At 44.9% G+C, this 14,669-nt stretch overlaps 1 protein-coding gene across 1 annotated transcript; it reads left to right on the forward strand.

Annotated features, from left to right (window-relative positions):
- Positions 1–7,590: 7,590 nt before the first annotated feature.
- On the forward strand, positions 7,591–13,952 carry MRPL19 (mitochondrial ribosomal protein L19). Its single transcript, XM_420071.8, has 6 exons — positions 7,591–7,648; positions 7,794–7,905; positions 9,372–9,490; positions 10,037–10,171; positions 11,756–11,937; positions 12,927–13,952. Exons 1-6 carry the CDS (start codon positions 7,600–7,602, stop codon positions 13,095–13,097), a joined length of 768 nt encoding a protein of 255 aa, XP_420071.6. The 5' UTR covers positions 7,591–7,599; the 3' UTR covers positions 13,098–13,952.
- Positions 13,953–14,669: the final 717 nt, after the last annotated feature.

Genomic DNA, 14,669 nt, shown 5'->3' on the forward strand with positions numbered 1-14,669 from the left:
CCTTTCCATAACTCCTACCTCATTCTCCCCTGACTCAGCTCCACACTGTTCCCTCAGGCCCTATCACCATCACCAGAGTGCTGTCCTTTTACTTCCCGTGTGGAGCTGCAGCCACCATGAGGCCTCCCCTCAGCTCCTCTGCTCTGGAGCCAACAGCCTCAGCTGCTTCTCATACACTTTGCCCTCTAGGCCCTTCCCCATCTTCATAGCTCTCCTCTGGATTTTGATAGTTTTACATCCTGATATTGTGGTGCTCAAAGTTGCAACTGGTGCTTGAAGTAAGGCCACATCAGGCAGAGCACAGCAGGACAGTCCCTTCCCTCACCTGCTGGCAGTGCTGGACCTGGTGAACCCATCACATTATGTTTTTGCCTAGCTTTATGCTGGACAGCATTGGTTCAAAGAGTGAACCAACAATACAGCTCTCCGAGCCCCTTGCATCCTCAAGGCTCTGATCATCAATACACTTGAACAACCCTAGATGTCAGGAAAGCAATTTCATTGAAGCTTCATGCTTTCTGATGTTCTCATTACTAAAGGACAGGCCTAGTGGAAGGCATAGCTCAAGATTGCACAAGGAATGTACAGCAGGCAAATTTCTTTCCAGCATAAATTAGAATCAATGAATGCTGTTCAATTTATTTATTTGCCTTGTGCTTCTCATTGCTTAGGGGCACAGAGTATCTACACAAAACCAGGGAAATAGCTAATCTCACAAAAAGATGTCTAGCTCTCAGATCTTAAAACTGATAAAAATCAAGGGAAATGGAGGAAATGCCTTTCTGCTGAATGGATAGCCTTAATCTCAAGTGTAATTTCACAAACAGTGCAAATTCAACACTAGACTGGGAGGCAAACAGTATTGTTCTCATTTCACATTTGAGAAAGGCAAGAAATGCTGCTTAGAGTACATTTTCTTTTCCCTTTTTTAGAATTTTTTCCGTTTGAAAGGATAGCTACAAGAGTAACTATGTACTTCTATGTGAATTCCAGTGAATATTGCCCATGTTTATTTTACAATGGTTTCAAAAGAATATTCAGTGACAAAGTCCAGGTGCAGTGGCCATTGCAGATGGAGCTGGACTAGGTCATCCATGATGACTAAGGAGCTTACAATAGCATAGAAATATAAGTCATGCAAAAAAAAAAAATCAAAACTTTGCACTTTTCCATCCACAACACTAGTATTAGAAATGTCTACTTAACTTCTAGACAAGAGACACTTCCCACTGCAGAAGACTTATACCGAAAATTTACTGCCTTCATTTGTCTCTTGGCAACCACCTGGAAGGCCTAGCCCTGGTCCTTAGTGCATTAACATTACTTCTGGACCAGCTACAAAGAGCACGAGGAAGGTGACACTGCTGGCTCCTGCAGAGACCTGCAGGTGTCTGAGTCTGCCTGGTTACGTTTCTCAGAAACTGCACAAGACTAGCATAAAAGGTGGCATTTCTTCTAGTAACACCTCAGAAACAGAAAATCATCCTCAGGTGAATGATTGAAGTAGTGACCTGTTTGTAGCAGGTGAAGTAAAAAAGGATTAGAGCTCACCCACATCCCAAACATTTTTTATTTTTGCTAGACCAGCCCTCTGTAATGGACTGCAAATCAGCATTACCATCTGCAATGCTATAATGCAATAGAAAAGATAGCAATAATAACAGAGTGGAAAGGTCTTTAGCTACAGCAAATGAGGACATGAGGACAAACCTAAATGCAGCAGCCCTAGACACAGAAAACAAAGGAAAAAGGCTTGCTTACCTTCAGAAGGCTACAGATAGGTAGGAATCTCTAGCAAGATACCCTCATCACCCCCCCAGCCCCCTTAAATGAGGGCTGGGAAGGGGTGGATCCTGGCTCCAGCACTTCATCACTCAGCAGCATTGCATGCACCTGAGCTCCCCTGGGTTGGCCCTGCCTTCCCACCAGGTGCTCAATCACTGTTTCAAGCCATGACTTAGTATTTCTGCTAACCATCATTCTGCGCCCTGTACTGCAGGGATACTACAGGTGCTATTTCATACACCTTCCTAGATGTTCTTAATCTGAGCTGCTGTCACCTACAGAGAAGCTTTATTACTACCCTATTGACAATTTCTTTCTGATTGTAACAACACAAAACAAGATCAATGTGGCAGAAGGGTGACACAGGAGTGTAACAGCGAATGGACAAGCATGGATAGGATGCTATTTCACAGGAAAAGTAAATGTGCTCACCTGTCTCCGAAGATCTAGGCTTGCAGGAAAGGCTCCATATGTAAGGGATCTACAACCAGAGATCCTTCCCTAGTGGCAGTCAGCCCTCAGCTGAGGTCTGAGAGGTGCAGCCAGGCTCCACCCCTTCCAGTCATACAGCTGAATTGCCTTCACCTGTGCTCCCAAGGCTGACTGAGACTTTTTCCCCAGGTGCTCAATCAGTGGTTCAGGCTGTGACTCAACAGTTACCATACACATGCACTACCCTTCTCTTGGACATATGTAACTAGACAAACCACCTTCCTCTTTCTTGCAGTGATGGGTAAAATTATTCGTTTTTCTTTTCAGCTTCTTGAATGTACTCCAGCACAGCACACCAGCTAGTTTCCACATCACCTCTGCAAAGTGCATCTTCTGACATCAGAAAAAAACAGCAGCTGTGTTCAGTCCGAAGGTGGCCTGAAAATTAACTTGAGGCTGTTGGATTTTCAGCAAATGACAACTGCCACAAATGGCATTATGATTACCTAGGAGAGGGGAGGGCTTCTTTAGCTGTTTTAGGAACACAGTGTCCATAGCTGCTGATTCCTCTGTGGGGGATGAGGCAAAGATGCAGAGTTTGTAAAGCCCAGTTCTCAGGTAGAAGCCTGCTGTAAATGTAGTGGATGCTAAGTGAGACGTAAGATGAATCAGCAGTTTTCCTCTCCCTTTTATCTTTCTAGAATAATACTGCATGCAGTTGAATCAGCATAGTGGAAAATAATGTTATGATTTCCAAAGTTGTTTTGTGGAACAAAAGATATTGGATCAAATTTTCTCCTGAGCTTGCTCACTGCTCATACAGTAATGAAGAGCAGAAACCAGCTTGCTTTAAAATAATGAGAAGCTGTGACTTTGAGCAATATGATCATAAATCTTGCTTTGCTATTTCCCATGCATGAGAAGGTTGTGATAGTAGGTATAGTTTGCTGTGACAAACTATTGGCATTAACGCTTTCATCAGGAGAAACAAATGGTCTCCCTTTGTAATCTCCTGCCCACCTTGAGAGTGCAATAGGGTTATAAATAGAGAAAGAACAAATATTGGCTCTATGAAATGTAAAGGTACCTGGAGTTCACTCATCATCAGTCTTCAGATTACACCTGCCTTTCAAGATGAATGCTTTTTCTTCATAATCCACTCTGACAATTTGTTTGAGCTCAGTGCTCTTCCTAGGTTTTCATGATGTTCCATACCATTTCTGAAGAAGTTCACATTTCTGGAATGAGGTAGATATTCCCAACCAAGGAGTTATCTTTCACTTTAGTTTGGTGTAAATACTAACAAAACTTCCTGGGCTACTCAATGAGGTATTTGTTTGGTGGCATTTCTGGTTAGGCTTTATGTACAACAGCTCCAGAAAATTATTCCTCCATTACTTACACGGTGGGATCTCAGAGAAGCACACCCCCCTCTGGCATCTGAACCTGTACAGGACTCAAGAGGATACAAGAATTTACTACCTCAGGGAAAGGCCTCAGACACTGTTTGCTGAACTTAATCTCGCTTTGTCACACACTTTGCTTCCCCTTTTGAAGTTGTAATGTCTCACACATTTAATCTCTGTAGCAATGCTGTAAAATTATCTTCCACACAGTGTGTTGGAGTCTGCTTTATATTAATTTCAACATTGGCTTCTACATCAGATTCAGTTTCTCTTAAAACATCTCATAGGACAAATGGAAGAAAATAGACATGTGTGGACACATGGGTGATGTGCCACAAAAGACATACCTACTTTCAGAAGCACGCCAGGAGCCCTGGGCTTAGATGAGCAGGTGAGCATTGCTCCAGCTGCCACACACAGAGAAAAGAACGCTGCTGGTCTGCAGGGTTAAACCATGTGTGGCTCTGACAGGATGTATGCTCAAAAACAGCCAAGGCCTGGGGGTGTACTGGCAAAATGAACTGAAGGTTTTCCAGTCCATTGCCTCCCCAAACTCAGTGCTAGAATGCTGTGTCTAAAGGACAGTTTTCTCTCACCTGTTTGCTTGCTCTATAATAAGGTAAAAAAATGTATGCTTGAAGGCCATCTTAGTGAACAGTCATTTGAGACAGAAAGGTCTGGTACCTCAGGTCATTTTAGGCAACATTTAGGATTTAATAATTTTGATTATTAATTTTCAGCAATTCATATTAAGCTATGGCAACTCACCATGCCTCATTAAAGGCAGGCTTCCAGGAGGATTAGAGCTGCTGCCAGACTCTTGGAATAATCTAATAAAATCCAGCATACTCAAACATTTCTAGATTAGCTTTTATGTTTCCTTGCAGTCAGCAGTCGCACAGAACTGCTTTGATACCTGGGATAAGCAGGGCGCATAGGAATCCAGGCATTGCCTTGTGTTTACACTGGCATGGTTTTTCAGGAGAGCGTAAGGGACTTCGTGAATATGGCAGATGCTCCTAGTCATGTGTGATACACATGACCTCTCTGCCCGACAGGTAAAGGGTAGAATTTAGCTAGGTCTAAAGCAGGCTCTTGCCCTGGGTCACTTCCATTAGGCAGACATCACCATCCAAGCCCTGGAGCAGTGGAGCTACTCCACTCCATGGAGACTACCCTCACACTTCAGTTAGCTTCCTTGAGCCTCTATTTCTCCACTGGAAAAGCACCTCAGGTGACTCTCAGAAAAAAATGTGCCAGGTAACAACTAACACCTCCTACAAATAAGGGCACATCGAATACTTTGGGGGATTCGTTAGCATTTCTTTCTCTCCATTCAACTTTCCTCTGGTATCTCAGTAAGCAGGGATCACTTGCAGGCTCTGTTCGTACTTTTATGTCTGTACAAACCAGCAACATATAGAAGAGAGGAGAGATGCATTTACGTTGCACTGCTGTATAAATGACAAGGGAAGGAGCTTCACTACTGAGATAGCAACTGTTAGAGTAAGGCTTTGGAAAGGAGTTAACAAAAGCATTCTTTCCACCTTCAAATCCAGTTGAAACCAAACTGTGCGGGGTCCTCAGGTCTGAACCAGTGCCCATTCTCATTTTTGAAAGAAATGGCCATTTCTGCTTCCTATGTAGCCAGCAAGGATGAGGTAAGGAAGGCCTCCAGCAGTTAGACCCATTGCTTTTGGGATCTGGCCTCTAGGGACACCCTGTTTTTAACCCTGAATGCACAACATGTTGTATCTCCAGATCTGCTCAGCCCCTTGTAAATATTTCTGTGTGTATGGAGACAAAAATCACAGCAGCAGCAGGTGTTAGCAGCTTTTGCTGCCTCTCTCCTAAAAAGATACACGTTCCTCCCTTGTGGAACATGAAGTGCAGATTCACTCCCTTCTAAACACTCTTTGACACTCCACAGACAGCGGTGTTAGGGTTGCTGCAACACCACCTTGGGTGTTCAGAAGAAATCTTGGGTATTTAAAAGAAAGTGTATCATTTCAGACTGCAACACAGCCAGATTCAGAAAGCCATACTCACAGCTTCCATCCTGTGATGCAAAGACTGACACATGCATCCATGTGTATAGCAAACAGGCATACAGATTGTAAGGTATACAGGTGTAGGACCAGAGAGACTATTGAGTTTACAAAGGAGTAATGAAATAAAGAGCTTGCCTGTGTCCTGGGCTTGCAGGAGGGCTCCACAAGTAGTGATCTCCAGATAGAGATCTTTCCTGCCTGGGAGTCAGCCCTTAAATGGGGTCTAAGAGGGTCTCCACCCCTTCTGGTCACTCAGGTGAGATTGCATTCACCTGTGCCCCTGCGGCTGACTCAGCACTCGCCTCAGGTGGTCAATCAGAGGTTCAGGCCGTGATTCAACAGTTCCCATACACCATGGAACATGACACACATATCCATGGACAGAAGCAGTTTGCCATGTTTTCAGAGCTCAGATCACCGCAATGCTTGTAACAACTTTTACACATCTCTAATTTACACTCAGTGTCAAACAAACCAAGGGTGTTCTAGATTCAAAATAACTGTCTGTGAATTCACTCTGATTCAACACCATTACAGGCTGTCAGCATCTCTGCACCAGAAATGTGCACTCCTTCCCTATCTGGCCAAAGCAGCGAATGGTCCGAGATCACAGCACTTCAGACTTCCGTGCCCACAGAAAGTTGAGATGACTCCCAGAGAATAAAAACAAATGGCTGAAAGTCACCAGGAAAGGGTGGAGCAAAACACAGGGCAGATTTGGTGCCTAAAAATCAGACTAGTACCTAACAATCTTTTTTTCACCTCTAAGAAGTAAACCAACATTCAGTGAAACCTTCAGTAAGGGAGTTTGTTTCTATGTAGGTCCAAGGGGAACTCGTCATATTGGTGACACGGGGAGAAAAACATCAGGGAGGAAGGCAGGTCACTGAAATGCACTTGCCAGATGAAATTTGGTTTTGAAACATTGTAAGAAGGACACTGAAACACTGGAAAGATTTCCAGGACAGTAACATGAAGAATGCCCTTAAATGGAAGACCTTGCCCACATCTCATGGGTGACGGGACGAGACTAAGCACTGCCTTCTACCCGTCTGGGCTTTCTGCCCAGTGAAACTCAGATTCCCAACAGGCAACTGAAGTGCATTTTGGTGGGAACAAAAAAGAGCTCCAGCTCTTCTATTAGCTCAGCTATCCTGAGATCTCTTTGATCACCAATATGGTATTGGAATTACTCCTCGCCACCACGAGATATAACTTTCTGCCTAGCAAGTATTTACACACTGAGACCCCGGTAACAATAATAATAACAATATTTTGAGGGGGAGGAGTCTTCAAGAAGCGCGCGCAGTGGTGGTGAAGAATGTTTTGTATTTTAAGGGCTGGAGCGCCCCCTTCTGTTGCATCAGCGCCCTGGATTTAACTCTCGTTAGAGCAGCCGGCCGCGGAGTCCTGCGCTTCTCATCTGCGCGGCGCCAACGAGCAGCAGCTGAGCCCGGAGAGCTGATGGCTGTTGGTGTGAGGGTTCGGGCGGGCGCAAGCCGAGCTGCCACAGGAAAAGCGGCTGTGGGAACCTCCCTGGCAGCGTCATTGGTGTAATTAGTTGGTGAAGTCAGGTATATTTTGAAGGGAAGCTGCAAAGCTTAAATAATGAGGTGTTGTTTATAGCTCTGTACTCTGCGTTTGAACTTTGTGTCTCCTGCAGCCACCAGCTGAATCCAGGCTGTTCTGAACAACTGAGGAAATCTGACTGAAATGTATTTAAAAGCAGCTCAATAATGCCAGTGCATATAATAATTTATGCGTTAATAATCGCGGGTTACCTAGATTATGAACAGAGCTCAGAAGGGGTTAGGAGTAGAACGACACACAGTTCCGTTTCGCGCTGAGCGCAGTTTTGGCCCTCCGAGCATGCCATAGCCACCCTGCGCTCTGGTGCCGGCGGACCGGAAGTACTCGTAGTCACTATGGCAGCCGCCTGCGGGAAGGTGCTGCTGCGGGCTGCCCTGCCCGCCCGTGAGTACCGCTCGCATTTCTCCACCCGCCCCGGGGAGGGAGCCCTGGGCCTGTTCTGTGGGGAGAGCGGGGGGTTTGAGCTGCGAGGCTGTGGGGAACGGTTTCTTTTGAGAACGGTGTTTTTCTGAGCGTTTTATCTTTACAGGGTGGTTTTCTTCCTCGATGTGTCGAATGAACAGAGATGGAGAGCCCACGAAATTCCAGCCGCCCCCGAAGCCCGTCATTATTGACAAGCAGAAGCAGAGAGAGGAGAGGAGGTAGAAGGGGTAGGCCGGGGTGGGGGCCGCCCTCAGATTCCTCAGGGCTCTGAGGCATTAGGTACTTAAAAAGTGCGTGTCGGAAGGTGACAGAGACACGGGCCCTGCCTCTGCCTTGCCTCACATCTCGAGGTCAGCTGGGAGCTAAGTGCAGATATTTCTGTTTGTGAAATGGAATTCCTCTTGTGCTAAGCATTTTTCATGTCTCCGAAACCCACCTGCACTGCTTTAAGTGGCACAGTGTTTAAAGTGGCGGTGCTGCCTCTGAGAGGAGAGTGACGATGTGATACTGTGCACACTGGGGGTATTGGTCAACAGTTGGCTGCACGTACCCAGCAGTGTGCCCAGGTGGCCAAGAATGCCAGCAGCATCCTGGCCTGTGTCAGAAATAGTGCAGTCAGAAGGACTGGTGAAGCGATCTGCCTGCTGTTCTCAGCACTGGTGGAAACTGCACGTCCAGTACTGTGCTCAGTTTTGGGCCCCTCACTACAAGAAAGGCACTGGGGCCCTGGATCAGCGTCCAGAGAAGGGCAACAGAGTGGTGAAGGATCTGGGGCACAATATTATGGGAGTGTCTGAAGGAGCAGGGATTGTTCAGTCTGGAGGAGATTCAAAGGAAACCTCATTTCTCTGCACCACTACCTGAAAGGAGGTTGTGGCTGGGTGGGAGTCAGCTTCTCCTCCCAAGGAGCAGCAGGAGGACAAGAGGTGATGGCCTTCAGTTGTGCCAGGGGAGGTTCAGGTTGGATACTAGGAAAAATGTCCTCTCAGAATGCCCAGGCAGGTGGTGGAATTGTTGTCCCTGGAGGTGTTCAAGCCATTCTCTGGCTCTGAGGCCAAGTCTCCATGCTGTCTGAAACACAGTGACCCCAGTGCAAATAATCTGTTGGTAGTGGCCCTCTGGCCAGTACTGTGTCAGGAAGTGTGCCTTCAACTTAGCTGCCAGACAGTTGAACTCCAGAGCATAAGGAGATTTCTATGGCACGGTATAATTCATCGGAGCAGAAAAGAGTTTTAAGAGTCCCCTTAAGCTTTGCCAACACAAGATAACCACTTGAATGTGGTGTCTCCTGTAGGCTCTCTTCAGCTGTTTGTAAAAAACAGTAATAATTTTTTTCCTATCTTTTACTATTGAGTGATGGATAAAGGTGTTTTTTTTTTTTTTTTAATATGGATTACAATTAAACCATGAAATAATCTGCTCCTAAACTGAGATAAAAGTAACAGGATTGTCATCTCTTGGCCTGCTCCTCCAAGAACATTGTTTTGGGAAAAAAAAAAAAAAAAAAGGCATTTAAAAAAAACCACAAAAAACAGTAATTTGCAGTTCCTGTCTCTGAGAAGACAGCTAGTACAGATGGTCAGTGGGCAGTAGTATTTAATTTTTGGCAAGTATTTGGATTTATTTAGTACTTTTTATGGAAATACTTTTGTTTTATACTTTTTAAGTTTGGATTTTCTTACAGGTTCTTGAGCCCTGAATTTATACCTCCCAGAGGAAGAACAGATCCTCTGAAATTCTACATGGAAAGAAAGGATATGATACAGAGACGAAAAGTTTTCAATATCCCCGAGTTCTACGTTGGTCAGTAGCAGCTCTAGGACTGTCATCATTTCTTAAATATTGTTCATTGGGTGAGATGGTTAAAAAGTGTGTCTGAGGCTGTTGAGTATCATGGAACATCACAGCATCTGCTGTGTTAGATCAACCTATATGTGTGTCTGTGCATACTATTTCATATTTTAAACTCATCCAATTTCCATTGAAAAGATAATACTATGTGTTTCTTTCAGATTTTTTTTTTCAAACTGGCATTTCAGTGTGGTTGATGAGTAAAACTCAAGAAATGAAAACTGATTAGATTATTTGTACTCAATTTGTGTAAAAAAAAAAAAAAACTATAGAGGTGAAGTCTTAAGGGGGGAATTAAGTTTTACAGTTAACCTGCAGAATCACTTTTAACCTGTCCTGAATTAATGTATATTAAAATTTATTCTGTTTCTGCCAGTTCAGTTGGATGATTAACCATTTTTGAAATGTACCTAAAGGTACTTCCTCTGACCCTTTTACCATGTATTAGTGTTAGTTTGCTTGAATAGTCTGATGCTTTTCCTTTTGTGCTTTTTGCAGGTAGTATACTTGCTGTTACCACTGCAGATCCGTATGCTGATGGCAAAACCAACCGGTTTGTAGGGATCTGCATTCAAAGAGGAGGAAGAGGGCTTGGTGCTACCTTTGTGCTTCGGAATGTGATAGAAGACCAAGGTGGGATTTCAACTCTGGCAATTATACCACCTAATTGAAGACCTGGCACTGCTTATTCGTTTTAGGCCTGTATGCTGCATTTCAGATCTGTACTCACATGAGACTGAACCTGTGTGATGGTTTCATGCTGATGGGCAGCTCAGATCCACCACATTGTTCTCTCACTCCCCCTAGTCAAAAGACCAGGGGAAAAAAAGATATGAAAAAAGGCTTATAGGTTGAGATAAGGACAGGGAGATCATACACCAATTACCGTTGTGGACAGAACAGACTCAGCATAAAGGAGATCAATGTAATTTATTGCCTACTAATAACAAACTAGAGCAGTGAGGAAGTAAAAGCAAACTGAAAACACCTTTCCTCCTCTCCTACTTTCTCCCATCACATGGCACAGAGAATGGAGGCAGCAGTCATTCTGTAACGCTTTTTATCTTCACTCTTTTACCCTGCTCCAGCATGGCATCCCTTCCACAGGATGCAGTTCTTCCAGAACTGATCCTCTGTGGGCCTCTCTCAGGCTGCAGTTCTTCAATGTCTGCTCTGTTATGGGTCTGTACCACAGACTGCTGTCCTTTGGAAACAGACTGCTCCAGCATGGGTGGCAGTTACAGACAGACCTTGTGCTCCACCTGGCTAAGGGCCTCCTCCTGCAGGGGCTCTCGCCTCTTTCAGGCCACATCCACCTGCTGCACTGTGGGCTCTTGTGCAGGCTGCATGTGGAGAACTGCTCTGTTATGGAAGGAGGCTGCTCTGACATGGACCTCTCCAGGGCTGCAGGAAACTTCTATTCTGTGCCTACCCTCCTTCTGCGCTTACTGTGGTAGCTTTAGGACTGTTTCTTTCCTATTTCTCACTTCTCTCTCCCAGCTGCTGTTACTAACTCCCAGCTGCAACTCCTGTTGTACAGCAGCTTTTCCCTTTCCTCAGTCTGCTGTCCCAGAGCACTCCCAGCATCACTTATAGCTCAGCTCAGGCCATTGGCAATCCCTTTGAAGCAGCTGGTGCTGGCTGTGATGTGGCATAGGACAGTGTGTGGCTTTGCTTACAGAGGCCATCCTTACAGCCCTTTGCTACCAAAACCTTGCCCTGTAAGCCTGAGACAATGTGATTCACCTTGGCTATGCTTATATTTTATCCTGGGAAGTGTACTACCAGCCACGTAAACACTAACCCAGTTTGGGCACTGTGGAGTTGTATGCACTTATGCTATGGGCCTGAACTGCATAACAAGTGTGTCTGTGTGTGTATATATGTATGTGTATACGTACACATATATGTATACACATGTATGTATACATATATGTGTATACACACACACACGTGCATGAACTTCTCTTCGTCAAGTTCAATTTATCCAGTATGTTTCTCAAGCCATGTGTTATCAACAACTGGACTTACTTGGCTGTGCAAACACATGTAACACATGTAAACAATCACTTGTGCCCATAGCACTGTATATGTAGTTCCCTGTAAAGGGGAAAGCAGTTCTTGAATGATACGGAGTTGTAGAACACTGAAGAAATACTAAATTAGTATTAGTATTTCCAACTATTTGATCATTGAACCAGACTTCCTCTCTCAAAGGTGTTGAAATTTGTTATGAACTGTACAGTCCTCGAATCCAGGAAATCACAGTTCTGAAGCTGGAAAAAAGGCTGGATGACAACCTGACATACCTGAGAGATGCCCTTCCTGAATATAGTACTTTTGATATGAATATGAAACCTGTATCTCATTTAGACCATGAAGAAATTCCTGTAAACAAGGCAGGAGTTTAATTTTTTAGTGGGAACTGTAGGCGATAATTTAGTTAACTTTCTGACTGATACAGGGATTATATCAGGATGGTGAGCAGTCACCTGGGGTTTCTGCAGGGCTCCATTTCAGAGCCAGATGGAGGACTGCATCACGGGAGGGTCAGGGTGGAAAAGCTTCTGCACCAGAGGTTGACCATGCACAAAATATGCCAGAGTTCAAGGAGCCTTTGGACACCACTCTCAGACATAGTGTGGCTGGTTTTATGTGGAGGCAGGGGTTGGTTTTATGTGGAGGCAGGGGTTGAACTCCTATGATCCTTGTGAGTCTCTTCCAAGTGGCCATTCTACAATGGCCTGGAAGGCTGTTAAACAGCTTTTGGTTGTGGTAGTTATCAAGGTGATACAAGCATGTAAAATCTGGTACCTTAATGCTACTCCTGTTGGGAAAGAACATTCATAACCAAAGTACCTGCCTTCCTCAGTAGGTAACTTAGGAGACGTGCAAGGAGTAACGGCCTGCAGATGCCTCTGTATTACACTGTGCAGACAGAACAGCCAGCGCTATGGAAACTTAATGCTACTGATGTGGGGGGTGGAAGGAGCAGTTAGCAAGATCTGCATCTCAGAAGGTCTGGCAGACTGGTAAAAGAATGCTATCCAACTTAGCTTACAGGGAAAAGGAGGAACGGCTGCTGTCCTATTCTTCTTTCCTTAGTAAGTAACAGAGTTAGAAGCGTAGAAGAGAGTTAACAGCATATCAACTTAAGGACGGTGTAATAAATCAGTGTTATTTAGGTATATGAACAAACATAACAGCCACACAGCCCCAAATCCCTTTTCTCCCACTGGTGTCCAGTAGTCCCTTAGTTTGCTGACAGATCGGGCTGCTCTCTTCTCTTAAAGCAGCACTTGTCTCACTGCTTTGCTTCACAGTCAGAATTCTGACCTTCTGACCTTTTAATACCTTTTTTCTTTTTTTAAAAAATCTTTCCCTCTAGCTGCAGGTCAGAATGAAACCTCAACCATGGTCAAAACGGTGGGAGAGGCCGAAATACAACATTAAAGGAATAAAATTTGAGCTACCCGAGAAAAAAATGAAGGAAGCACAGAAGTGGAAGCAGCCCTGGCTGGAATTCGATATGCTGCGAGAGTACGATACTTCAAAATAGAGGAAAAAATATGGAGGGAAGTGAGTGAAGAGCTGAACAAGTAACAGCTTTGAATTCAATGTAAGAATTGTCAGTTTTCAAGTTTCGTACGCAAATAAAAGACAGTAAAATTTCAGCAGTTCTTGTCTGAACGTTAAACTGTCCGTTCCTGAAAACAAATATTCCCTTTTCTGACCAGTGTTACAGTGTGTTCAGCCCTGCTTCTGCCTTTCCTTCTAAATCACAGCTAATAGGTGTTGTGTTGTCACTTCCAAATAATTGTTTCTTCTGTCGTTGCAAAGTAGACGGGTCAATTGTGAAAATGCTTCATTCAGTAGGTTCAGAAGGGGGCGAGGGAAGGGCAAAATCAGGTCTCTGCAGTATAGAAAGAAGAGCTTCATAGCAAGAAAAGAGAAAGCAGCTTCACAAGGTAGACATAAGGGGCAAATAGAGATAGTTTATGTAGAGAGTATTAGAAAACAAGGGATTCCAAGCACTTTCACAGGCGCTAGGTCCAGAATAACAAGGAGAATGAAGGCCATAAAGATAAGGACCGGAGAACAGCTCGAAAACATTTGGCAGGGAGGAAACCAGTTCGGGGGATGCCCCCACCCTTCAGGGTCAGAAGTTTGCAGTGAGGAAGACTATGAGCCTTCATCATCACGACCTACTACGCACACGCAAGGGGGGGAGGGACTGTATGCTAATGGGCTCTCGGGAATGTAGTGAATATGTATCCGAATTCCTGGTTATGTATTAGTTTGACCTATATCTATAGCACGATTTCTTCGGACGGTGTGCAAGTTAGGTGGAGCGATCCCCCTTCCACCAGGGTGTACGCGCGTCACCAATAAACACATACCTGCTCTATATCATTACTGGCTATAGGGTCTGATTTCCGCACATCAATTTGGCACCCCAGATGGGACCCACTCTGTTCGGCTGCAGGACCAGCTGAGAGAGGGGACACCTTTGGCGCGCCCCAAGATTTCTTGGAAGGACTCCCTTCCTCACCTGATCACTGCGGGGACAGACAAGGACCATCCATAGATGGACCAGGTCTGTGTATGGAAAAGGGGGAACCCATAAGGCGTCCTACGCAGGGTATGAAGGAGCGAGCCTGCTCCCCCTCCGAGGTATGAACCCATGTGAGCTCATGGGTTCGGTTGCCGGCTGGGGTAGGAAGACTCCTTGGGGAGTTCCTACGAAGGGGACCTGTAAGTTGTACGCAAGGAAAAAGCAACAGCTCTCCCTTCAGTGATTGGTAACAGCGGGGATTTTGTCAAATGATAGCGTGGATTCTCCTGGAGATAGTAGTGGGAGTTATAGGTTGTATTATTGTTATCACCATCTGCTGAGTGTTCAGTACCGTGTATCTCATCATTGCAGGTCCAGCTGACTTTCGGAAAAATCTTAAAGCTTGCAGCTGATTGACTAATGTACCAGTGTTATTAAGATTCCAGCTAAAGGATGTCGTCAGCACTGTGTATTATGTATAAACCATGTTTTTTGTTCTAAATGTCAGAGCGAGTGAGGTGTGAGTGAGACGCGTTCCGTTCAGGGAGTGAGTGTCAGTCCATTTATGTAGTACTG

Source organism: Gallus gallus, chromosome 3 (assembly GCF_016699485.2).
Source record: "Gallus gallus isolate bGalGal1 chromosome 3, bGalGal1.mat.broiler.GRCg7b, whole genome shotgun sequence".
Classification (NCBI taxonomy): Eukaryota; Metazoa; Chordata; class Aves; order Galliformes; family Phasianidae; genus Gallus; species Gallus gallus.